The 26,242-nt window shown below is 51.3% G+C and overlaps 1 protein-coding gene across 2 annotated transcripts in view; it reads left to right on the top strand.

Annotated features, from left to right (window-relative positions):
• ANGPT4 (angiopoietin 4) overlaps positions 1–26,242 on the top strand; it is a 49,009-nt gene that overhangs the window by 7,849 nt on the left and 14,918 nt on the right. For both annotated transcript variants that reach the window (XM_055302243.1, XM_055302236.1), the window contains 5 exons: positions 16,366–16,521; positions 18,037–18,158; positions 20,639–20,871; positions 22,961–23,076; positions 25,309–25,410. In XM_055302243.1, coding sequence (XP_055158218.1) covers positions 16,366–16,521; positions 18,037–18,158; positions 20,639–20,871; positions 22,961–23,076; positions 25,309–25,410 — 729 coding nt within the window. The remainder of the gene's footprint in view (positions 1–16,365; positions 16,522–18,036; positions 18,159–20,638; positions 20,872–22,960; positions 23,077–25,308; positions 25,411–26,242) is intronic.

Genomic DNA, 26,242 nt, shown 5'->3' with positions numbered 1-26,242 from the left:
CACATGGCCAGAAAGGGTGAGGCCATGCTTACCCTCAGGCTGTCTGCTGCCAGAACCCACACTCTCAGCACTTAGGCCGGTTTCCTGGCTAATAAACAAGACATGTCCGTGGTGGCTTGATCCCTGGAGACCCAGCTGGGACAGAAGAGAAAGGACGCCTCAGCCAGCATCGGCAGCTCTTGAAAGCTGAGGGGCTCAGGACCTCCACTTGGGCATCCTCGCCATTATGTCCCCCATCCTTGGCCAGAGCCCAGAGTAAATCCACAGAGGCAGTGTGGACCTTGGAATACCACCCCCACCCCGCCCCAATTCAATTTGAATCCCGGCTGCTCCACTGCTTGTTGGCTGTGTGTTCTCAATCACTTTGCCACTCTGTGCCTCAGTTTCCTTATCTGTGAAATAGGGAAACTGCTGGAAGCTACTTGGCAGGTTATTGTGATTAAGTGAGTTAACACACACACAGGGCTGAGTACGGTGCCTGGCAAGAGGAAGAGACAGGGCAGTGTCCGCAGCAGATGACATGCTTGGAACACATGGCACAGTCATGGAATCCACTATGGAGTGAACACAGGAATTCAACTGGAGCTTCTTCACATCTTGCTTTGTGTGAGCGTAGAAAAATCCTCCTTTCACCTCCCTGGGCCTCAGTTTCCTCATCTTCAAAGTAGGTATCATGAACACAAGTACCTCAGGTGAGGACAGAATAAGGCAAAGCACGCAGAGATATGGTGGGGTTCATGGGTGAATGGGGGATGTCTGTGGACCCTGAAGCTGAAAGCAAAACTACCTCCCCTTGGACAGAGAAACAGAACCTCAGAGGCTGAGACCAGCAGAGCCCCGTGGCCCTTCACTCCTGACTCTGGGGGCTACAATGCAACCACCGTGGGGCCGAAGGAAGGAGGATGATCTCCAAGCAGCTGAGGGGGACCTCTGTAGGCTGCAAATGGGCCCATTGCTAGCAGAGATGAGCAGGAGAGGGGCTGCAGATGGGGAGCTGGGAGCCCTCCTCCAGAGCCCAGTAGACCCAGGTTCCAGTCCTGGACACAGTGGGGAAAAAATATCACCTGTTATTCCAACTCCCTGGTCATCTCCAGTTAATTTCCTTGCAGTTTCTTCTCTGCATTTTAAGTGTCTACAGAAATGTTTGAGAAGTACAAAAAGATTGAAAAATTATTTTTTAAAAGATTTTATTTAGGGGATCCCTGGGTGGCTCAGCAGTTGAGCCACCCAGGCGTCCCAAGATAGAAAAATTAAATGAAACTCCCTGTTCCCATAACCCAGCTTAAGAGACAAAAGCTCACAGATGCCGCTCAGCTTCTGCTCTGCTCTCGCCCCTCACCTGCTTCCTTCCCAGAGAGCCACTGGGAATTGGGTATTGTTAGCCTCCGTCCCCATGTCTCGCCCTCCTGACCCTTGTATAGTATTTGTTTCCTATGTAAACTGTGTCGTACTATCTCTATCTTTCTGCAACTGGCTTTCGTCCGCTCAACCTCATAGCTGTGAAGTGTGTGGCTCTGCAAATGTGGGAAAGGCCTGAGCTGAAGCTTTTGCCTCTGTTAAACGGGGACAGTGTAAGCTCATGCCTGAGTTTGCGGCGAGGCCCAGATGACCAGTGCATGCCAAGGTCTGGGCACACACCTGGTGCTGCTTCAGCTCGTGGAGTTCCTCCTCTCTTCTGGGGGTGGGGGGTGGGTGTGCTGCTGTGGTAGACACACACAGACTTCCTCTGTGCCAGGCACTGCTTACTATACATGGTACACAACTATAGATTCATTAAACCTCGCAACGTCCTAAAGGGTGAGGACTGTTACGGTCCCCTTTTATTAAGGGGAAACTGAGGCCCAGAGAGTTCATATGGCTAGGAAGTGAGAGAGGGAGATGTGAACCCAGGCAGGGGCTGGGTCCAGACCTCACACTGAAGCACCACATGGACTGCCTCTCTATGCCCACCCGCCAGATGACAATACTGACCCTGGGCAGGAGGGATGACTCACCTGCATTCCCCCTGAGGTCAGTCATGGGGATTGGATCAGAACTCAGGGCTCCTGACACCCAGCTGAGAGCATTTTGTGCCTCCTCCGCTATAGCAACACGACACACTGCATGTCATGAACCTCATGAAAAATGAATGCGGCCTTACAGCTATTAAGTTCTGTGGTAGCATGCAGGCACACGTGCACACACGCATACAGGTGAGAACATTCTTTCTCCATTCACTCAATTGCCCCTTCCACTGATATTGAGAGCTTGCAGTGCTAGGCACTGTGTCAGGGACGAGGATTCCGCAGTAAGCAAGGGAGACTCAATCCCTCCCCTCCAGGAGCAATGGGATAGACACCAACCTGATACCAACCTGATAATTTCTCATGCATAATGGTCAACCATGATACACACTGTGAGGAAGGCTTCACCTGTTCTAAGGGTAGATAATGGGGGGACCTGACCTTGATGGAGGAAGTGCAATAGGAGGAAGGACAGAGCTGAGCTCAAAAAGGTCAATTGGGTGTTCTCAGGCAAGGAACGGAAAGGAAAAACATTCCAGGCACAGGGAACAGCAAGTGCAAAGGCCCTGGGGTAGATTGAACAATGTGATTTGGAGGAAATAAAGAGCATGTCTTGTGGCTGAAGCATAAAGAGCCAGGAAAAGTGTGGGCAAGCTGAGATTAGAATGCTCATCAGGGGTCAGACCAGACTTCCCTGTGCCTGACCCTGCTCTCAGGAATCTTGGGTGCTGGGGACTGATGGAACCACTTTTCTACTCTGTGCCCAATGAGAATTGGTCTGCAATAGGCAGTGGCTATGGACATCTGGGCCTGCTCCTCCCGTTCTTCCCTGACCTTGATTCCATCTCTGTCACCCTATTTCAGGGTCAGCCTCAGACACCAAAGATACAAGATGGGCAAGAGCTCAGCCATTGAATTCAAATCCTTAGTTTATTCCTTTGTGGACTGGGGAGCAATCACACGTTTCCTCCAGGCTGCTGGGAATCAGATAAGGACAGTTATACGCCAGAGTTGTGCTGGCGGGAAAGCCTGGTACCACATGGTGAGATACCCCAGCAAGGCTTCCCTCTGTCTAGAACATGCTTGGCTCTATACCCAAGGTATGGCTGGGTTAGGAGGCAGGTAGGAGTGCTGCCAAATGATCACTTCAGTCAAGGAGACTTTGCAGACGTGTGGCCTGGTCGATCTGCTCCCAGACAGCCCGGGTTTGCTTATGACAAGCTGCCTGACCTTGGATAAGTTGCTTAACCACACTATGCCTCATCTATAAAATGGGCCAATAATAACTCCTACCAGAGGGAGTAGTGACAAAGATTTAATTAAGCAAGTGGTTCGAACAGTGCCTGGCCCATAATATGTGCTGAATACACATTTACCAAGCAAAATGGACACACTTCCCCATTCCATGTAAGGGCTGGCACACGGGTGGCAGGGAGGTGAGCAATTATGAGAAATGTGCTTCTTCACTTTCTCTCAATTAAATTCTCAGTCTCTACACAAGGGGGAATAAGGTGAATTCATCTGTTGGAGCCCTTTCTAGACAAACCTTCCAAGATCCAGGTTGAGACACAGACAAGGACAAAAGGATGGTGGAACCTTAGGAGGCCAAAGGCCATAGAACCCTGTTCACATCTTCTAAGAAGCACCCCAAGCTCACACAGCAAATGTAGGCCTAGCTCCCTTTCCCCCTGCACCTCCCTCCCCATTCCCCCATCTTCCCCTCATCTTCTTCCTATGGCTTCTTGGACTTAGGCAGACACTGGGCTGCTCAGACACAGACACACAGACACACACACACACACACACACACACACACACACACACACCCCTCATACGAGGTGAGGCTCAGTGAGCAGAACAGCCACAAACATTCAACAAATATTGGTGAGCACCTACCACGCACTAGGCCCCAGGGCTGCACCAGTGAACAAGATGGGAGAGACCCAGCCCCCAGGAAGCACAACTTCCAGCACTGGTTTCCTTTATTTCCCTGGCCCCTCTGCCAAGAGGAAACAAGGAGCCCCATTCTCTGTGACACCACTGAGGCCCGAGAAGCTCCATCCCTGGCACCGAAAGGAAATAGCAAAGCTGTGATTGAACCAGTGCCTGACTCAGCGCCCCAGCCCCCACTAGACTCTGGCCTGCAGCGGGAAGTCTGGAGAAGCCCAGCCTGTGCCGGGAATTGTGGGCCGAGGCAAGAGCTGAACGGCACCTCCCTCCACAACAGCCCGCTGGGCCCTGACACGCTCCACCCCTGGCCTCCTGCCTGCCCGCTCTGCTCTCCCTGAGCCCTGACCCAGAAGAAGAGTAACAGAGGGGAAAGAGCCAGGAGGGCTGGGTCTGGCTGCTCGGAACCCCAAGGTCAGGGCCTGTGTGGGCCCAGAGGAGATGGGAGAGGGCTGGAGCAAAGCAGAAGAGGAAGGGCTGGCCCTTGGCCCTTGGGCTCAGAGCCACAAAGTGAGACCTGTTGCAAAATTGGGGAAACTGAGTCATGTGGATGGTGGGGCAGGGGTGCCAAGCACCCAGCAAGGGGGGCAGCACCCAGAGGCAAGAGGGTCTGACCTCTGACCACCACAAAAGTAGTGCATTCCTTATCTATTGTGGGACAGCACATTACTCCCAAACATGTAACAGCTTAAAATAACCACAAACGATTATTATCTTTCCATATCTGAGAGTCCAGAATTCAGGAGCAGCTTAACAAGAGAGCTCTAAGGCAGGTTTTCTTCATGTGGTTGTACTTGCGTACCAGCCCGGGCTGTGGTCATCTAACGGCTCCCCTGGGGTGGGAGGACCAGCCTCCCAGAGGCCCACTCCCATGGCTGGTAGGTGGGTGCTGGTGAGAAGTGAAGGAGGGGGCCTTCATTCCTCTGCGGGGCTGCTCGAGGGTCCTCAGGACATGGTGGCCAGCTCCCCGCCAGCCAGAGAGCTAAGCGAGGGCAAACCAAAAGCCAAAATGTAATGACATAGCTGTGAAAGTCACACTCCGACATTTCTACAGCATGCCACAGTCATAGCAGCCGGTTCCTGCCCAGTGAGGGACAGATGACACATGGTGATGCACATCAGGATGTAGGGTCTGGAGTCTGGAGTCTTGGAGTCTGGCTGCCTCAAGGCACCCACTGAGTGGCGGAGGGTGTGCTCTTTGGAGCTCAAAGCCTGCATACGAGCCAGCCTCTGCTGCTCAGAAACTGTGCAACATGGGCGATGGGCTGGTCTTCTCTGTGCTTCTTTTCCTCGTCTGTAAAATGGGGATGACGAGAGAGTCATGGGCTAAAGGGGCTATATTTGTCGGGACCTCAAGGCTGTGCCCACACACCTAGTGCTTCAGAGACCTGCCTTCAGAGGCCTCGGCAGCTGGGCAGAGCTTGGCCCCCCTCAAGCAGAAGTGAGGTCTACTCTGGTCAATGCTCACTCCCCATCTCCTGGCACAGGTCCTACACATCTGAACAGATGAATGTTGAACAGATGAATGAGTGTCATGGTCATTTCTAGAGCATTTCTCCTGAAGACAGCCCAGGCTGGCTCCTGCCTTGCACCGGGCCTCTCTGAGCTCCTGCTGTAAGTGCCGCACACAGCCCTCCAGTGGCCACGCTGGCGTTTCTGCCCCTGTCCATCTGTCCTTGTACAATTGTCTCTCCGCTTTCCGGCCTTCTGGCCTCTCTGGCCTCTCCTTGTCTCACTCAGGCCTCCAGCTGTAGCTGGGGCTCTGTGGGGAGGTCCAAACTTGTTTCCAGCAGCCAATTATTCAGTGGAAATCCAGCACTCCTTACGTAAAACGATTTATTCATTCTTTCAACAAATATTTCCTAAGTGTCTCTCATGTGCCTGGGACTAGTTGAGGCATGGAGGATGTGGCCGTGACCATGGCAGCACTGCACTCCTGGGGCTGATATTCCTGGGGAGAAAATAGACAGATAGGAAATCACTGCAGTGATTTCAGATGCGCCCAGTGCTGTGGAGAAACCAGGCAGCTGCAGTGGGAAGAGGAGGGCAGAGGCCTCAGTGTTTATCTTTGATGGGGTGGCAGGGGACACGTCTTAGGGAAGGTGATGTTTGCAGGGAGATCTGAAAGTCAGAAAGAGGTTAGCGGGATGCTCCTGAGATCAAGGGTGTGGATGTGTGTTGGGAGGATTCCGGTAGGCAACCCTCTGGCTCCTGTGGCCACTGCCGCAGCTCCCAGGGCCCCTCCTCTGAAACCAGAGTGGAAACCGCAGACATGACCTCTGCCAAGGGCCATTTGTTCACATCACAAGTGTACACTCCCTTGAACTTGGCAGTTCCACGTCAAGGGACTTATCCCTGATGCACCCTTGCAGGAGAGTTAAATGACCTGTGGGCAAGGATATTCCCAACAGCACTGGCATGATGGCAAAAGCCTGGAAATGACATCACTATCGGGGACTTGATGAGCAAACAGTGGTGGCCACAGATGGACTACCATGCAGCTGTTAAAGCAGTGAGGCAGGTCTGTCTGGATGAATGTGGAGCAATATCCAAATTTCAGGGATCCCTGGGTGGCGCAGCGGTTTAGCGCCTGCCTTTGGCCCGGGGCGCGATCCTGGAGGCCCGGGATCGAATCCCACATCGGGCTCCCGGTGCATGGAGCCTGCTTCTCCCTCTGCCTATGTCTCTGCCTCTCTCTCTCTCTCTCTCTCTCTGTGTGACTATCATAAATAAATAAAAATTAAAAAAAAAACAAATTTCATACTCTGAGAGAAGAAGCAAGGTGCAGAACGGTGAGCTGACATTTTATTAGCCCAAAGTGGGGGCAGGGATGTGAGGATATGCACTGCTGGCACATGCATGGAGTTCCCCCGGAAGTGAACCCCGCATGTCCTTCAGTGGCCTGTGGGGCAGGGCTAGGAGGCTCGTTAGCACTCCACATCCTTTGAGTCCTTGGACTTTTGATTTTTTTAAATTTTTTTTAAGATTTTATTTATTTATTCATGACAGACTCACAGAGAGAAAGAGAGGCAGAGACACAGGCAGAGGGAGAAGCAGGCTCCATGCAGGGAGCCCGATGTGGGACTCGATCCCGGGTCTCCAGGATCAGGCCCTGGGCTGAAGGTGGCACTAAACCGCTGTGCCACCAGGACTACCCAAGTCCTTGGACTTTTGAACAATGTGCTCATATCACCTATTCCAAAAAACACTCAAATTACAAAAATACCCATTTAAGTTGAAACACACACACAAAGCTATCAAAGTTCTTCTGTTCTTCCAGATTTTTACAGGTCTGTCTACACTGGGCCACTAGCTCCTGCATGCAGCCTCCTACAAATGGCTTTCCTGACTGGGGTCTCAGTTTCCCCCTGTGGGAAATAGAGCTGGCTGTGTGATCCCTGCAGGTCTTCAGAGCTCCCATATCCCTCCTGCCTGGGCTTGGGTCCCTTGTGGGGGGACCCTGATTTCCTCTCCATCATCAGGCCAGGCTCTGATCTCCCCCAGCCTGCACCCTGGGGCCTGGGTTCAGCCCGGCTGACTTGGCCCTAGTTCCCTCCACTCCCACCTCCAATGCATCCCAGTTTAAACCCTATTCTTCGGGATAGTTTTGCCTGTTTCCAAAGCACAGATTTTTTTTTTTTTCTCCTAGAAAGGAATTTACAAAAAAGCCTGGTTTTCTCTATACCGTGGGAGCCACAGCAGGGTTTTGAGCAGAAGGGGCTGTGACCTGGCTTAGGTGTACTGGGGGCTGGGGGAGCATGAAGAGAGGCTGACGGCACAGCAGGAGGGGGTGGCAAGGCTAGGAAGCTGCACAAGAGATGACGGAGGCTGGGCACGGGTGGAGGTGGTCAGGTTCTGCGCATGATCGCAGAGTGTGGAGATCACAGATTGGGTGTGGGTTTGGGGGAGGGGAAGTGAAGAGGGCCCAAAGGGGTTGGGCCTGAGCCATTGGAAGGGTGGCATTTGCTCAGAGATGAAATCATCTGACCAAAGTCACGTAGCTCAGAGCTGGAGAGCTGAGACCAGAAAGCATGCTCCCTGCTGCCTCCCTGCAGTTTCATGGAGCTTTTAGGGGAGCGAATCCCTGGCCTTTCTGTACCTTAACACACACCCCAGCTCGTGGGAACCCCTGGTTCTCTTTTGGTCTGATTCAGGCACAAGCCTGAGCAGGGGACCCAGAAACTCAGGCAACTGGCAGAAGCCAACATCAGAGCTTGCCTGGCACCCTGGCCTTTGTGCTCCCTGGCTGGCGGGCTACACCCTGTCCTGCACTGGGTGAGGGGGACACAGCCTCCACCTGCTTAGCTCCTGCCCTGACCATGTTCTGCCCACTGGACCTTCTGGCCTCCAAATCAGCAGACCTGGGTATGACTTGAGGGTCTGCCAGTTTGACCAGTAACCTCGGGGAAGTGACTCTGTGTCTGAGCCTTCATTTGCTCATCCATAAAATGGGATCAGTAGCAGAGCCTCCAAGCAGGGGACGAGAGGCTATGTCTAAGGCACCCAAACACAACTGGCAATCATGGGGTGCCAGAACGATTTCCTGGGACAATTGCCACCCCCCAAGGGCCTCCAACTTTTGCCTCCACTCTCACTCCTGGCAAAGTCCCAGCAGCAAAGGACAGAAGGACCAGAGGCTGGGACAGAGCCTCCAGCATTCCAGGTGTGCCAACCCCCAGCCTGTGCTGCAGGAGGTGTGCAGCAGCCCCCACAATGACAGTAAGAGCAATGGCTAAAGTCACTGTGTGCCTGGCACACACCAGGTATGGTCTCACTGAACCATCCCCCGCCCCAGGCGCATTTAGGCCCACAACAACCTCATGTGGCAGGCCCCACTACTGTGCCCATTTTACAGCTGGGGAAACTGAAATTCGGAGAGACCACACAGCCAGGAGTCCTCAAAGATAGATATAAACAGAAGCCATCTCTGGGTCTCCAGGAAATAAGTACCATTAAGGCAAGATGAAGTTTTCAGAGCCTCTTAAGGAGTGATGCAGGGAGCACCTGCTATGTGCCAAACACCCTCTGGTTCTTTCTCCAGGAGTCTCATTTTTCTTTCACACTAATCCCCAAAGGGGGTTTCCTGGTTCCCCCTGGTTCCCCATCTGACAGATAAGAGCATCAAGACTCAGAGCGAAGACACTCAGCCTGGGTCTTATGGCCAGTGAATGGAGAAGTCAGGATTTATACCCAGTGCCTAGAGTTCTAATGCTAGAAGCCTTGCCAGCCTCTGGAGGGGTTGCCACTGGGCCTCATTCTCCTCCAGTGTTCTTCTCACTTAGGGGGGCCAGTCCCTCACCTTGATGAGTTCCCACCCACAGTGACTCAGAGCTAGACATTGTGTAGAGATGCCCTTGACTCCCAAAGGGCCCCACAAATGTGGTGGGGGACCCTAGCCACCCACTCCAGTGCAGCTCTGGCCAGCCAGGGTCATGACAGTGGGCTCTACCCTCCTGGTTTCCCTGCGTCCCCCAGGATCCTTGACCAGAGAAGCTCCAAGCACTTCTGCCAACAGGGCCCTTTTCTATGAGCTCCATGTGCATACCCCATGGAGTGGTACTGTTCTCACCCCCACCTATAAATGGGGAAATGGAGGCACAATGGCTGGAAGTGACAAGCTGTGGGGTAGAAATTTAGCTTTTTGTAAGTGCATTTCTCTCCTTACCTTTTGTTCTGTTTCCCAGTGGCTACACCACAGAGCCATATACTGTTACTTATTTCAAAGCTAATTCTTCCAGTAGAATAGGTGTCCAAGCCATTCATTCATTCATTCATTCAACCAAACGAACATCCTTGATCCACCTAAGAATTTCCAGATATACTTCGAGGCTCCAGAAGAAAAGGCAGAGCAACCCTCATACTCTTGGAGTGGATGCTCCACCGAGGGGGAATTGTGAGGGGGATCTTCAGAGGTCCTAACCTTCTCTGTGCTCTGGGCCTCTCTGGCATCTGGCAAAGCTCTGGACCCTCTCTTGGAAGAAGATTTTTTTCAAACATAAAATTAAATGCATAAAATTAAAGGAAACAAATTGCCTTAAGATACAGATATCAAAATATATTTTTTAAAGATTTTATTTATTTATTCATGACAGAGAGAGAGAGAGAGAGAGAGAGAGAGAGGCAGACACAGGCAGAGGGAGAAGCAGGCTCCATGCAGGGAGCCCGACGTGGGACTCCATCCTGGGTGTCCAGGATCAGGCCCTAGGCTGAAGGCAGCGCTAAACCGCTGGGCCACTGGGGCTGCCCTCAAAATATTTTTAAAACAGATCTGTGATATAGTTACCTATTTGCTCTCGTGTTAATACATTAAATAACAAAATCTAATGATCTAGTGCCTTCCATCATTTTGAGATCATGATAAGTGTAAACAATATATCATGGATGTTCACAATCACTGTGGTGAGACACAAGAATGTCTGTGATGTCTACTGGTGACAAAGTCATGGGCATGGGCACCACCACGGTAGCAGTCTGTGGCCCATAGTCCTCGCCGTGGGAAGAGCTCGGTTCAGTTAGAGATTAGCAGACCCACTGTAGGGAATGTTCTGTATCTTGCTTGTCTCACTCAAGAGTACAACTGGGGCATCTTTTTAGATCAGCCGCCAATGAAGGTCAACCTCCTTTTTAACAGCCACCTAGTAATCCATGACACAGACATACTGGAATTTGTCATGTGTTGATTATGTAACCATGCTCCGGCCCTTTACGTAGGTCATGTCAGGAATCCTCCTCCTCCTCCTCCCTATCCCAGAGATAGGAGCTATGATTACCCCCATTCTAGAGAAAAGGCCCAGACAGGTAGAGAGAGGTACCTGCCCTAAGTCACACAGCCACTAAGTTGAGAGCTTTGACCCAGGCTTATCAGATACAAAGCACTGACGACTCTTTCCACATTGGCTTTTATCTGTTGTTGACAAACCATTTTTCCCAAATATGAACCACATGCACCATTTTCCAAGGAAGAGACAGGCAGGGCAGATCACTGTTACTTTCTGATTCTCAAATATGCCAGACACACTCACATCTCAGGGCTTGTGCATGTGCCTTTCTGTTTGTCTAGAATTCCCTTCCTCCTGACTTTGCCACAGCTGGCAAGCCTCTCAGCTCAGGTGATCCCTCCAGTGAGGGGTTCCCTTGCACTCTGGCTGAACTCCCTGCTGACCCCATCCACTACCCTGTCTCACCTCCTTAAGAGCATTCATCACTATTGGAATTTAATGGATGATTTAATGGAAGTACCTGGAATCAGAAAACTTGCCATTTTTGTTCATTCCTGATTTCCTAGTCTCTAGTACAAGGCCTAGCACATAGTAGGTGCTCAAGAAATTCCAGAGTTGATACATATATAACACTCAGAGGGTGAGGGGTTTGAGAAACTGTATTTATCATTATAATACATAATTTTATATGGGACATTTTTTAGAATCTTTTTTTGGTGGGGTTTGTTTTTTACTGAGGTACAGTCCACATGGTGAGATACACCTTTCTAATATATGGCTCTGGGAGGTAGTGACAAATGTATATGGTTACGCAACCACTACCAAAATCATGATATAGAACATTGCCAACACCCCCAGAAAGTTCTCCTATGACCCTTTGCAGTCAATTCCCAACCCTAGATGCCAGTTCCTGGCAACAGCATGGACTCTGACTTTTCTAGAAGTCACATCAGTGGAATCCTACAGCATGTGGCCTCTTGAGTCTGGCTTACTTCGTCCATGTTGTTGGGTGCATCACTATCTCCTTCCTTTTCATGGCTGAGTAGAGTCTGCTGGATGGATGGACCACAGTTGCTCATCCATTCTCTAGTTGTAGACTTTTTTTTTAATATAAATAATGTGGGGAAAAAGCAGACTTGAGGGGATCTCCTTGGCCACGGAGACTGCTCATCCATGCAATGCTCACCTGTGGTCTGTCCAGAATACCTACCTTCATCGCCCAGCCCCTGCGTGTCTAAACTCCTTTCTTTTCCTTCCAGGCCCTTTACAGCTGCCCTCTCCCCAAAGAGGAGCAAGATTCCCTGTCCCCATGTCACAGATCAATAAAGTGAGGCTCAGAGAAATGCAGCTCTTAATTGCTAGAAGTTCACAGTTGGAGTGCCATAGAGCCAAAACTCAAACCTTGGGCCAAGGGGAGAGGGTTGACAGCCCAAAGGCCAAAGGTAAGCCTCTTTGCAGGCTGTGGAGGTGATGGCAGTTCAGGCCCTCATCCCACCCCCCATCTCAACCCTGAGAATCTGCAAGCATGAGGGTGACAGGGAAGGCACAGGTCCAATCCCATTGTGGGGGAAGGAGGCAGGGGCTATGGAAGATGTCATTCTGGGCTGGCTCCTTCATTGGGACCCTCCCCCCATCCTTCCAGCCTGAGCCTGAACCCTAGGCCAGACCCAATCCCCACTACACAGGCCAACATTACTCACCAGAGCCCAGCATGGCCAAAATGGGACCATCTGGCCCCAATTTCCCATCCTAGGACCCATGCTGGTGGGCGGGTGTGGCAAATTAGGTGATGGACCCCAGCTGTGGGTGGCCTGGGCCCCACCCAGCCACTCAGCCACAGGACAACCAAGGGACCAATACGGGTACTCGTGGAACTCCTGTCACTTGAGATGACCCCCAAGTTACCCTGTGTCCCCAGCCCAGCTCTGCAGATCTGAAGGAGCACCTGGGCAGGGAGTCGTGGAACCTAGCCCACCAGGTGATGGTGACCTTGGCAAGTCTTCTAGGCCTCAGTTTGTCCACCTACAAATGAGAGGCTTAGGGAGGATGCCTGAGAAAGTCTCATCTTGGGACTAAACTTGCTATTTGTCTCTCTAGAGTTGAAGCTCGGGGCCTGGGAGTCTGCATTTTACACCAGGTTCCAGGAGGTCTGTGACTGGTGAGAGAGGGCAAGATCAGCCTCAGTATAGTTCTGCCTCTCCTATTCCCCATTGGGTGCCCAGGCAGCCACACATTAGCAACCCCAGGGAGGCCACAGAGGTGTGGTGGGAGCACACCTGAAGGGACCCATGGGGATGACAGTAGCCTCACCCAGGGTGCAGGGAAGTGGGCAGATTCAAAATTTGCATTGGGATCATAGTGGCCAGAACTCACTAGAGGATTGAGTGCAGCACATGAGAAAAAGAGAAGCATCAGCGATGACATCTGGGTTTGGGGCCATTTGCCAAGATGGGAAAGACGGGGGCAGTGAGGAGTGGTGTGGGTTTGCAGAGACAGGGCAGTGGGACCTGAGGAACGAAGGGGTCCATGTTGGATATTTTTGCCTGAGATGCTTGCTGGAAGTCCACATGGGGATGGGGAGTTGGTGGCACATTGAGGAGAGTAGTCTGGGTGGGAGACGGAGCCAGTGCTGTCAGCACATGGCAGCCCTAGGACCTACAGGAGCACCTGCAACGGGGCCCTGTGCGCTTTGGTATCTGGTCCTGGGTGAAGTTAATAAATCCCTTTTCAGAGCAATACTTTTAAATGTATAAAATGAAAGTATAAGAACATCCAGTGATGTTGCCATTGTAATCAAAATATTAGATATCAAATCGGTGCTATGGTTGTAGCATTACCTAGTGGTGGGTTTGAGAACGTCCATCATTCTGAGGCCATGTTGAGTAAAATAGGCATTTAAGATGCTGTAACAGGAGCACCTGGATGGCTCAGTCAGTGAAGCAGCTGACTTCTGCTCAGGTCATGATCCCGGGGTCCTGGGATGGAGTCCCATGTCAGGCGTTCTCCTTAGCAGGGAGTCTGCTTCTCCCTCTCCCTCTCTCCTCTCTCCCCACCCCACTGCCTCACTCCTACTCATGCTCTCTCTCAAATGAATAAATAAGATCTTAAGGAAAAAAAAAAGATGCTGTAACACTTGCACTATGGTATGGAAATATTGGTGATTTCTATTGGTAATGAAGTTGCAGGATCAGCTGAAAGTGCTATCGTTTGTGGCCTACACTCATAACTGAAGGAAATGACAAACTGCTTACAGGTTAGCAAGCAAGAGTTTTTTCTCACCCAAGTTCGTGGACCCTCTGAATTATCTTTGCAGGCCCTGTGGTCCCCACTAAGAACCCCTGACCTAGGGATAGAACATACATAAAGATGAGAGGCCGGAACTGGGCTCAGAGCCCCTGACATGTAGGATGCTGGTAAAGGAGGAGGCAGAGAGGAGGTAATCGTGGGTAGGAGGACAACTAGGAGAAGGAGCATCTGGGAAGTGCTTCCAGAACTCAGGAGTGACCATCTGACTAAATGCTACTGAGAGGGGAGAGAGTGAGAGGACAATGGACCTCTCTTGTCCAGGAGCCGATGACCAGGCCAGTTGAGAGAAGGCGCTCCCCAGGGCTGGGGAGGCAGGCCGGGGAGTGCAGGATTCAACAGTTTGGGTTATATATATATACTGCTTAAAGATTTATCTATTTGAGAGACTGAGCAGAAGAAAGGGCAGAGGGAAAAGGAGAGGGAGAAGCAGACCCCCGGTCTGAGCTCAGAGCCCAACGCAGGGCTCCTGGGATCGTAACCTGAGCCAAAGGCAGACACTTAACCTTAAGACTGAGCCACCTGGGCGCCCCAGTATGGGCTGTATTTTTTTCTTGAGTGTGGTAAATACACAGACTTCATTATATTATTCCTTGTGCTTTTTTCTATGCATACAGTACACCATAATCATATTGTTAATGTTTTTAGAGGCAAGGGTGGGGCTGGAGGCAAGAAACTGGAGGCAACTTGAAGTTTTGCTGTTGAGGGGACCAGGGAAATTGGAGACGCAGCTGGAAGGACTGTGGGGTCAAAAATTTGTTTTTAGATGGGAGTGGTCGGAGGATGTTTGTGTGTTACAGGGGACGGTGGTGCAGGGGCTGATGGTGCAGAGGAGGGAGGAAGGGGCCAATGTGACAAACACCTGAGAAGCTCCAATAGGCCTGTCTCCCTGGTCCTCAGTCAATTCTGTGACTGCCACCTGAGGGTTCTCACACTTGAGGGAGCATCAGGACTCACTTGAATGGCTAGGTGCCACCCCAGAATTTCTGAGTTAGTAGCTCTGGGGTAGGACCTAGAAATTTGCATTTTTAGCAAGCTCCCCAGGGATGCTGCTGCAAAGGCCACACTTTGAGCACAGCTGCTATAGTCAATACCAGCACCCCCACATGTGCCCCCTCCAGGATCTGGTGTTGCAGTTGTTCCTTCCAAAGCACTGGTGGGAGGAAGGCATGGGAGCAGAGTGTTAAGAAAGAAGAGGGGAAGGGTGCCTGGCGCAGTCGGTTAAGCCTCTGACTCCTGGTTTTGGCTCAGGTTGGGATCTCAGGGTCCTGAAATGAGCCCTGGGCCAGGCTCGGCACTTAGTACGGAGTCCGCTTGAGATTCTCTCTCCCTCTGTCTCTGCCCCTCCCACTTGTGCTCCCCCCCCCTCTCTCTCTCTCTCTCTAAAATAAATAAATCAAACTTAAAAAAAAAAGAAAAGAAAAGATGGCAGAGGGAAGAAGAGCCCAAGGAGGAAACAGCCAGAGCCTGGCCCCCCAGCCAAGTTCACCACCTCTCCCTGGGGAGTGCCCGTCTTCCCAGGAACCCTGGGAGCTGCCCTGTCTGTCAGACCTCCTGGAAGTCTGAGCAAGAGGGCAAGGAAAGGAGCCAGGCCGGGGGCGGGTGCAGAGGGGGATGGCCAGAGGCCAGCATGTGTGCAGAATGGAGAGGGAGTGGAGGGGGGACACCAGCTCTCTGCCTGCGGGCCCTGAGCTCTGAGAACACACTGTTCACCTTTACAACTTGATCCTGGTCTCATGCCAGACCAGCTTCTACTGCTCTTGGGAAAGAGAGCAGCCCTGTCAAAGACATGAATGTTAGCTCGTGGGATCCCAGGACATCTGAACTGAGAGAACCCTTGGAGACTGTCCGGTTCAGCCCGTTTGGCAGATGGAAGAGGCCAGAAAATAGAAAGTCCAGCTTGCTGGATAGACCCACAAACTTTTGTAATGGGCATGACACTGGGGGCTATTCTCTGACCCTTGCAGTTCCCCTTTTCCATCAATTCATTGAACACCTATTTACTGAGTACCCACTGGGCACTAGGCATTGCACTAGACACAGAGGTAAGACCTAGTCTCTGGCTTCACAAAATGGACATTCCAATGGTAAAATGAACAATAGACAATAAATATGTAATACAAAGTTAGAGAGTGATAAGTGGTAGAAAGAGACCTGAAATGACATGAGGGAGGGATGGCGGGAGTTTCCAGGCAGAGGGAATAGCATGTGCAGAGGCCCTGAGGTAGCTGTATGCTTGCCATGTTGGAAGAATGTCACGGAGGCCAATGCATCTGGAGCAGAGTGCAGGAGAGGACTGAGAGAAGAAATTGGAGTGGGAGCAGAAGGCCAGGTCATGGAGGAAGTCTTCCTCCAGGCTCTACCCATGACCCCAGCCCATGGTCTCCCCACAGCTAGAAAGGTACATCCAGATGAACTTGAGGTCAGAGCTGGCACAGGTCCAACAGCACATGGTCCAGAACCAGACGGCCACCATGTTGGAGCTAGGCACGAGCCTCTTGAACCAGACCACCGCCCAGACCCGCAAGCTGACTGACGTGGAGGCTCAGGTACGGAGAGCGAGCAGGTGGCACAGAGGCAGGGGGTTGGGGGGACCTGTGGCCAGCCGGCTGGCTTGCAGCCCAGATCATCTTGCCTTAACCTCTGTCCCTGGGTAAAGTCTGGGCTACATCTGGGACTGTAGCACCCTGGGGCCCCTCCCTGATGACCCCATGACAAAACACTCTGACCCCCCAGCTATGAGCCCTGGGAGGTGCACACTGGGTTTGGTTCTTCTACATCTGTGACTCCAGGGACTCCAGATCTGTGCTGGGCACTGGGATTAGAGGGGGGGATAGGAGGACAGATCCAGTGCTCTGAGGAAAGATGGGTAATGAAGAAGTCAATCAGCCTCAGGGGGCCCGCAGCTCGGAGACAGGGAGCCGTGGGAGCACAGAAGGGGAGGAAGGAAACAAACGTATAAGCAGCAGGGTGAGTAAATGAACAGACGAAAAGATTGAATGACAAATAGGCACGTGTCTCTTGGAGCCCTACTAGGTGCCAGGCACTGTGGGAGGTGCCCGGTTCTAGGTCAGAGCAGTAAATGAAACAGGTCTGCCCACCCTTGAGCATCTTCCTTTCTGATGACCACCAGGAGACTGAATAGGATAAATAACCTGCATCTGTGAGAGGGTGGGAGTCTCAGGGGCCGGAGGGAGGGAATGTGTGCTAGAAGCAGAGAAGGGGTGGCTTGCAAGTTTAGACAGGGAGACCAGGAAGGCACTGCGGGGAAGGTAGAATTGGAGCCAGGCTCACCAGGATGGCCTTCTGGACAGGGAGAGCAGCATGTGCAAAGGCCCAGCAGCAGGACTGTGCCATGAAGCACCAGGAACACCCAGGAGGTCAGTGTAGCTGGAGCGACCAGGGAAGAGGGGTGGGCAAGGGTTCACAGAGGCAGTGAGGGCAGGTGACATCACAGGGTGCTGCAGGCCATGGTGAGGACTGGGACCTTTCCACTGCATGCAGTTGGAGCCACAAGAAGATTCTGAGCAGATGCGCTACATTTTAGAAGGCTGCCTTGGGCTGCTCAGCAGAGGAAGGACTGTAGGGGATCAGGGTGGAGAGAGAGCGCCCTGTGAGAAGGGTGGCATAGGACACAGGGCAAGAGATGACAGAGGCCATGACCAGAGAGGGGACCCTGGAGGGAGGGAGAGTGGTCAGGTGTCCATTTGGAGGCTGGATCTGACAGGACTTGCTGGTAGATTGGATTGGGGTGGGACATGGGTGGTTAGGGGGACTCCTCCTGGGATGTGAGTAGCAGGAAAAATGGACTGCACTGTTGTGTGCAGTGATGGGGAAGAGCAAATTCAAGAGGAAGATCATAAACTCAGTTCAGGCCTGTGAGTGAATGAGTGAATAAAGGAACGAGTATACAAATGAACGACTATAGGAACTAACTGCTGGGAGGATGGCAATAGGTCAGCACGCTGCTGGAATGCCAGAGCCCCTGGGCGGGTGGGCGGCTGCCGAGTGGGGCTCCTGCATGGCCTGCGTAGGCCCCTACCTCTCCCTGTTTGCGGGAACAGGTCCTGAACCAGACATCCCGAATGGAGATCCAGCTGCTGGAGACCTCACTGTCCACCAACAAGCTAGAGAAACAGCTACTACTGCAGGGCCATGAGCTCCACAGGCTGCAGGGCCGCAACAGGTGGGCACCAGGACCCCGGCACCCAGCCGGGGCTGGGGGTGAGGGCCAGCCTGGGACCCAAGTGGGGCAGGACCCAGAGTGGGCACGAGAGCCAGGGCTGGGGTGGGTTGGGGGCCAGGCAGGCACCCCTGGGTGGAGATAGGAGATGGACATTTTCCTGGGGCTCAGGACACACTGATTCTTTCTCTGTTCTCTCTTTCTTTTTCCCTCTTTCCTTCTTCCTTCCTTTCTTTCTTCATTTTATAAATTTTTAACAGCTTTATTGAGCTACAGTTTACATACTGTACAATTCACCCTGTAAATTTTTATTTGATTTACTTATTTGCCAATAAGTAAATCCAATCTTATCCACTGATTCCCTTTCCCAGAAGCAACCACACTGCCAGCTCCTCGTCTGTACTGGCAGAGAGTCTCGGCATTTATAAACAAATACACTTGAGGGGAACACCCTTCAAATTACAAAGAATAAAAGAGTCATGGGGTCCAGATAAGGCAGAGAAATGGCCATCTGAGGCTGATTTCATCTTGGTTTCGAGCTGAGTGAAGAAAAACTGTCCAGGTCAGGGTGCTGGAGGAGGCCAAACCCACACACTGCAGCGGCCACAGGCCTGTGTACAAAGGGAGATGTTATTGTTCCTCACGTGCTGGGTCAAGATAAGGCCTCCAGGCCCACCCAGCTCCCTCTCATCTGCGTGCAGCTAATGATAGTTTGTCCATCTTCTTATTCTTATGCCCTCACCCCAAGGTGGAGGAGGGCAAGGACTGAGGTCTGAAGTGGCACTGGGTGCCTAGAAGTCAGTGAAGACGAAGGATGTCATCAATAAGCTCTTGGCCCATGGAGATAGCTAAAATTCTAGAATCCGAGTGTGTCCCAATTTTTTTCTTCTTACAGTGTAATTTGGGGTTCAGGGGAAATTCCTTCTGCCCTGGCTAGACTTGTTGTTCCAGCCTAGAGAATGGTTTGGCATAACCTCATAGATAGGAGAATGTCTCCCTCCTATCCTACCTGTCAGCCACCCACCGCTTTTCCAAGTTTCTTATGCTCTTCCATTCATTCAACCAACAATCGTTTTTGAGCTCTAACCACATGTCAGACACTGTTCTAAACACGGGGGTTACAGAAGCGGAAAAAATTCCTATCCCATAGCAGACATTCTATTAGCTGACATTTGAGGGTTTCTGCTGAATATCCAAACAAGTATGTATATATGGTCCTTTTTTTCCCCCTTCTTGAATCTAAATGGAGTATACCACGCTCCTGCACCTCTTTTTTTTTCCAAGTATCCTGGAAACTGTTCTATAATTGCAGGACACACTCTAACTGCCTCATGTTCCACCCAATGGCTGTGCCCACATTTACATCCTCAGTCCCCAATTGATGGTTATTAAGGTTGTTTCCTGTCTTTTACTCCTGTTCAATCGAAACCCCTAATAGTGGCTCTGTATCTCGTTGCACACACGGGGCAAATCTGCAGGATAAAATGTCAAAAGTGGAAGAGTTAAGTCAAAAGATTTTTCTTTTTCTAAAACTCTATTTTCAAAACTCATGACAAATATGCTCCATGTTTATTATATCACCAGACAACAGAGACCTGTATAAAACGAAGGGGAAAGTGGGTTCCGTCCAGCCACCTGCATCTTCCTCCGTCCCCATATTCCTCCTCCCTCCCCCGGACCACTCCGCCTGGAAAACAGCACTCAGCGAACTGCCTTTCACTTTCTCTACAAGCGCAGCCATCACTGTGTCCTTCCACACGTCTTTCCATGCCTTCTCGTATCAATTCACTGGTTTCCCTCTCCATTTACATTAATGCCCTTTCTCTCTCTCTCTCTCTCTCTCTCTCTCTCTCTCTCTCTCTCTCTCTCTCTTTCTTTCTCTCTCTTCCCACATGTGGGACTCATAGAGGCACCGATGTGCCAGCACAGTTCACCCCACGTCCTGGGCGTCTTTCCAATTCCGTGCGGATGCGCTAGGCCTCCCTCCTCTTCGCAGCTCCAGAACATTTCCAGGGACACGGAAAGAGAACAGACTCCGCCAGCTCTGACTGTTTGGCATTCGGGCTGGTTCGTTTTTCTCTATTATAACCAATCCCGAGCACTCTCGCCCCTGCTCCCTGGGGGTTATCTCCTGAGAACCGACTGCTAGGTCAGAGGGCAGGCATAGTGGGGATTTGGTAACAAGGTCCTGGTTGCTGGCATATCCTCCCACGCGCATCTCTTTCTTCTATGGGCTGCGGTCCATCTTCTTCCCGGGCCGGATCTCTCTTTTCTCCCCTCCTCACTCTCTGCCATCAGTGGGCACGCCCCACCCCGGATCCCCCACCCCCGACTGTGTAACCCCGGACAGGATGCTCTACGTCCCTGGGCCTCGGTGCGGATCTGTCCTGCAGAGCACCTCCCCGGGGCCCCAGGGGCAAGCGCGCGAGTGTGGCAGCGCGGTGGGGACAGCGGGCTGACGCTCGTGCGCCCCCGTCCCGCAGCGCGCTGGAGACGCGGGTGCAGGCCCTGGAGACGCAGCAGCAGGCGGAGCTGGCTTCTCTCCGCGGCGAGAAGGAGCGGCTTCGGCGTCTGCTGGGCCGCCAGAGCGGCGCCCTCGCCGGCCTCGAGCGCAGCCTGCGCGCCGCCAGCAGCAACTCCAGCCTCCTGCAGCGCCAGCAGCGCCAGCTCCTGGAGTCCGTGCAGCGCCTGGTGCGCGTCGTGGCCCAGGGCCCGGGTGAGCGAGCCGGGCGCCCAGAGCGGTGCGGGAGGAGGGGAGGGGACGGGACGGGAGGGGACGGGAGGGGAGCGGAGGAAGACCCTGTTTACCCTCCTGGCTCGCTTGACCCAGAAACCACTCGGGAAAGGCCCGGGCCCCTCTCCCAGTACCTTACCTGTGAAACAAATATGGTGAGGACGAGAGTCCCAGGAAAAGCCAAGCCAGTCCAGACTCTACCCCAAGACTCCATGAGTGACCTTGAGCATGTCCCCGTCCCTCTCTTGGCCTCAGTTTCCCAATCTATAGAATATAGAGGTTGAACTTGCTGCTCCCCAAGGACTTCTCTCATCCTGTCGCCCTTGTCCCTAAGCCCAGGAGGGCCAAACAGAAGTTAGGAGGCATCTCTGGCTCTAGGTTCTGAGAAGGCAGAAAAATTCCTGGGTCTGCTCCCCAGCGTTCACTGACTCCTTCTGATGGGGCCCACTTGGGGTGGCCAAGACATGGCTGATTTCAGCTTCAGTCACTCGGTCAGCAAAACCCACTGTGTGCCAGGTCCAGTGCCAGGTACTGGAGATACAGCGGTGAACAGCATAGGCTTGCAAAAATGCCCACCTGCCCATCACTGGGTCTCTAAGGGAAGAAGGAGGAAATGTATGTTTTTGAGTGCCTACTCCATACCACTACATGCTTGCAGTGTTCTTGAAATTTCCAGGCCACAGAAGGCCTAAAAGGCTGTGCTGAGGAGAGAGAACATTAACTGGAGGATAGTCAGGAGCCACAGGAGGGTTTTGCACCTAATGGGACTATGTTTTAGGAAGCTCAGTTGGAACCAGGCAGTGGAGAATAGCTAGGTGAGGAAGGGGCTTCTACTCCTGGATCAACCACAGCAGGAGGCTGGGAAGGCTTTAGGTAACACAAAGTCAAGCAACAGTGATGGGTTCCAGGCACTACGGCTGGCAGTGATTTGGGGCCAGTGGATGGCACCAGGGCTCTGTCTAAGTCAGGCAAGCCTCGCTGGGTTAAGGTATTTGAGGCCCCAAGGAAGCTACAGGCAGGAGAAGTGGATACCTTCCAAACCATGAGATATGAAGTGACCCGAATCCATCACTGGCTTATGCATGGCCTTGGCAGTGAAACTGCCAAAATTAGTCCCATGTGTGGGTGTACTGTAGCTCAGCCCCAGATGCAGGCCCAGGCCCAAGGCCTCTCCCCACACACTCCCTGCTAACCCAGTCTCCAGCTGTGACCCAGTGTCTGCTCACCAGTCTGGGTAGGAGGTTGAATTAGGCACCTCGCCTCAGGGACGCTTTGCCCAAACAACCTGTTACCCTGCCCCACTGTCACCAAGGCATTTGAAATTGTGCCTCCTATCCAAGGACTCCTTCATAAGACCTAGAGTGAGGGAAGGCTCTGCCCATGTCCCCAGCTGTGTGCCCTGAGCCAGTTACCTTACTCTTGGACTTTGGTTTCTTGGTCTATGAAAGGGGGAAGTACTTCCTTGGAGTTCAGACCTTAATGACCTCGCCTGGAAGATTCTAGCAGCCTTGTCCATGGCCTCTCTGCTTTGAGTCTCATCCCCTTCAGTACCTGTTCCACACCCTGGCCAGAGTGCTCTTCTTCCGCACAGTCCAGGCTCCTCATCCTGGCATGCAAGGCTGATCTGGCCCTTCTTCAAACGGCCTCATCTCTTCCTCCTTCATGACCCTGCCTGTGCCATCCTTGCCCTACTCCTGTCAAGTTTATGGGCCAGCCAGAGCTCTCTCTAGCCTCAGCTCTGTTCTCATGGGTAGAGGGTAGTTTCTCCTCCCTGGCTTCCACCACTTCCCTTCACTGCACCGTCCCCTGCAAACACCAAGACTGTTCCCCACCTTACAGCCCTTGCACATGCTATTCCCTCTGCTTGGAACATTTTCCCCCTGTCTTAGGTGACTCCTGCTCCTTATCCAGATCCCAGCTCACGGTCACCTCTTCCAGGTAACTTTCCCAGGTTTGATACCTCTCCCTGTCTCCAACACCTCCCATCCAGGAACCTGGCAGGAAGTAGTGCCCACCTGGCACCTTCCCTCCTTAGCTTACCTCTGATTGCTTTTGCTTTGTCCCTTTGCAGCCTCTGTGAGGGCAGCTGAGCAGCTGTTCCAGGATTGTGCAGAGATCCAGCGCTTTGGGGCCAATGCCAGTGGCATCTACACCATCCATGTGGCCAATATGACGGAGCCCAGGAAGGTTAGGGGACTCCCTGGGGGCTGAGGCTATCAGAGGGTGCTGAGCCAAGGGTGTCCCTGGCAGGCCACCCTCCCCCCCGCCACATCGGCTTTTGGCCTTGTTCAGCATCTGAGATACCAGAGAAGGTGGGACGACCCTACCTTTCAGAGCCCCCATCAGTCAGAGGTCAGAATATGGGGGTAAAGCAGAAGTTCCCAGAGGTGCAAGCGCATCCTTCTTCTGCACCTTCTCCAGAGATGCTTGCAGTTGGACGAGCAGAAAATAGTTACGTGTTGCTTAAGGTAATGCTAGTTGATACAGCAAATCAACCCTGAGAATCCAGGGGCTTAACACAAAGAAATGTATTTCTACTTTACATACAGTCTGGTTGAAGGCAGGTGTGGGGGCTCTACTCCATGTGGGAAATTAGGGACCAGGGCTGATATAGACCCTACCATCTCCAGTGAGTGTTTCCAAGGTTGCTCTCAGCTTTGAGGTCCAGTTATTGGATGGATGAGGGGTCAGTGGAAAGCATTCTATCAGAAGGGAAGGTTTGGGGGCCAGGCCCAGAAGTGAAAGAATATGGGGAACAACCAGTCTTCACACTTCCTAATTCCCTGTTCGATTTCCTTTGAATTCCTATGAATACACATCTCAGTTGTTGAATCTCAGTTGAATACACAGTTTGCAGACTCTCCTTAATGCTTAATGCACACCTGCTCAACACATCTTTTGACACAGAGATCAGGCCCTTGATTTCTAGCTAGAGTTTCACGTTTTTCTTATATTTATTTTTATAATTATCTGCATAAAAGCAAGTGTTACCAGCTTTCAATTTATGGTACTGGTAATATTTCCTTTTAAAATACCTTTAGTCTAAGTATTTAAGTTTTCATTTTTTTAAAAGGACACGACTTTTTTTTTAATTTTTATTTATTTATGTATGATAGTCACAGAGAGAGAGAGGCAGAGACACAGGCAGAGGGAGAAGCAGGCTCCATGCACCGGGAGCCCGATGTGGGATTCGATCCCGGGTCTCCAGGATCGCGCCCTGGGCCAAAGGCAAGCGCTAAACCGCTGCGCCACCCAGGGATCCCAGGACACGACTTTTTAAGTAAATATTCTACATGAAATTAAGTAAATTCAGCTACCGTGGAATCCTGGGAGGCCAAAGATCTGGGCTCACACCTCAGCTTTACTTTGGTCTTACTTGCCTTGAGCAAGTTCCTTCTCCTCGCTAGACCTCAGTTTCCCTTCCCACACCCTCTGCTACTTCCACAACAGATGCCACTCTCTTCTCTCCCTGAGTAGGCCTTTGCCTTGTCAGAGCTACACCCTCCACTGGAGGTGCCATTCCACTTGTCTGCCTGTCAGGCACATCATCATCCAAGGCCCTGTCCTAATGTTGCCTCCTCTGAGAAACCCTCTAGGGTTGCCCAGTGACTCCTTCTCTGGGGCTCTCCGTGTAGCTGCCCAAATGTTCATAATCAATAGTCTGTTTGCCCTATCATAGCCTCCTCCAGACCAAGCCAGCTCTGAGGGTTGATTTATCTCTGATTTGTCTCTGTCATCTAGTATGGGACCAGGGGCCAAGTGTGTCCTCACTGAACATGGAACATGTACTGAACTGGCTGGAAAAATAATATGTGACAAAGATTAGGCTGAAAGAAGAGATTATGATGGATGGTGAGCTTTTTGAGAGAAAGACTCTTTCTGTCTTATCCATAGCAGCATCCCCCATGCCTTGATAGATAGCAGGTGCTCAGAAAACTTTTGTCCACTGAATGTAATAACATGTCCTGAGTCCACACTGTGTGTCAAGCGTGTCCTGCCTCTTGGCATTTAATCCTTACCACAACCTCAAAATAATAGTGAGAGAAAAAGCCTCCATTTACTTAATTCTCAGTATGCCCAGGCTCTGTTCTTTAGATGACTCATCTTACATAGGTCTCACATCAAGCCAATTTGCAGAGGAGAAACTGAGGCACAAAGGGGTAAGGTTTTAACACTTGCATTTTACAAATGAGGAAAGGAAGGCTCTGTGCGGGTATCACTTGCTCACACTTTAGAAAACTGATGATAGAACTGGGAAATTTGAACCTGGATATTTCTTATGCCCTCAACCACCAGGCTCACTTGTTGCTCTGTGAGATTGTCAGCCAAATCAAAATTGGGCTGGCCCAGACCTACTTCTGGCCTTTCCAGGGTCTTCCAACTCCCTCCCCTCCACCACCATAACGCAATTCTTTTCAGGTATTCTGTGACATGGAGGCCAATGGAGGTGGGTGGACTCTCATCCAGCGCCGTGAGAATGGCAGCGTGAATTTCCAGCGGAACTGGAGAGATTACAAACAGGTAACACTGCTGCCTTGGGAAGGGGCTTTTAAGCCCTGAAACCTGGGGCAGGTGGGTTGTAGGCAGGGCACTAATTTGCCCTCAACCTTTCCCAGAAAAAAAATCAACCCATCTAAAACCAACTAGCTTCAAACAGGTTTTCCCAGTACACATTCACTGTCAGGGATTCCATGACCTGAAGTTGAACCTTCTTTTTGCAAGTTCTGACATATATCCTAAGAATAAAAATTTAACTTTATTTTTTTATTTGTGGAAATATTATATATACATATTGCTTAAGAATTTCTTTTAGAAATACAAAAATGAAACAGAAGAAAATAATCTCCCATGCCCACCCCTGAGCATTGCTTAAATGATGCCCTTATCTTTGCACACATTAATATCATCACATCTGCAGGAGAGATTCTTTAACGTGGAATTGTTGGCTCAAAGACCCCATGCATTTTAGAAGATGAGGAAGAGTGCCCGATTGTCTTCCAATTTTTTAATTAAATTATGAGTAAAGAGTTTTTGGCAAGCTGACTTAAAAGCTCTTAAGGTTTCTACAAGCAAGAGAAATAGAAAAGGAATCGTGGAAATGCAACAATCTCATTAGTTGTTTCTGCTTACTGTTCATTTGATAAATACTTAAAAATAAATACCAAATTAAGATATGAGTGTTCTTGAACCAGTTAGGTTTTAAATAATTATTAAGAACAGCAAGAAGAAATAGGATACTCAGAAGTATACAAAGAGCACTGAAGATTAATCATTTAGACCAATCAGCAGCACCGCGGGACTAAAATGGGGAGTGGGGCTTAGGTGTGCCCCTGTCCTTGGTGCTGAACCATTG

This window comes from Nyctereutes procyonoides, unplaced genomic scaffold, assembly GCF_905146905.1.
Source record: "Nyctereutes procyonoides isolate TBG_1078 unplaced genomic scaffold, NYPRO_anot_genome, whole genome shotgun sequence".
Lineage (NCBI taxonomy): Eukaryota > Metazoa > Chordata > Mammalia > Carnivora > Canidae > Nyctereutes > Nyctereutes procyonoides.
The sequence above is the reverse complement of the archived record's forward strand: the minus strand, read 5'-3'. Positions and strand labels throughout refer to the sequence as shown.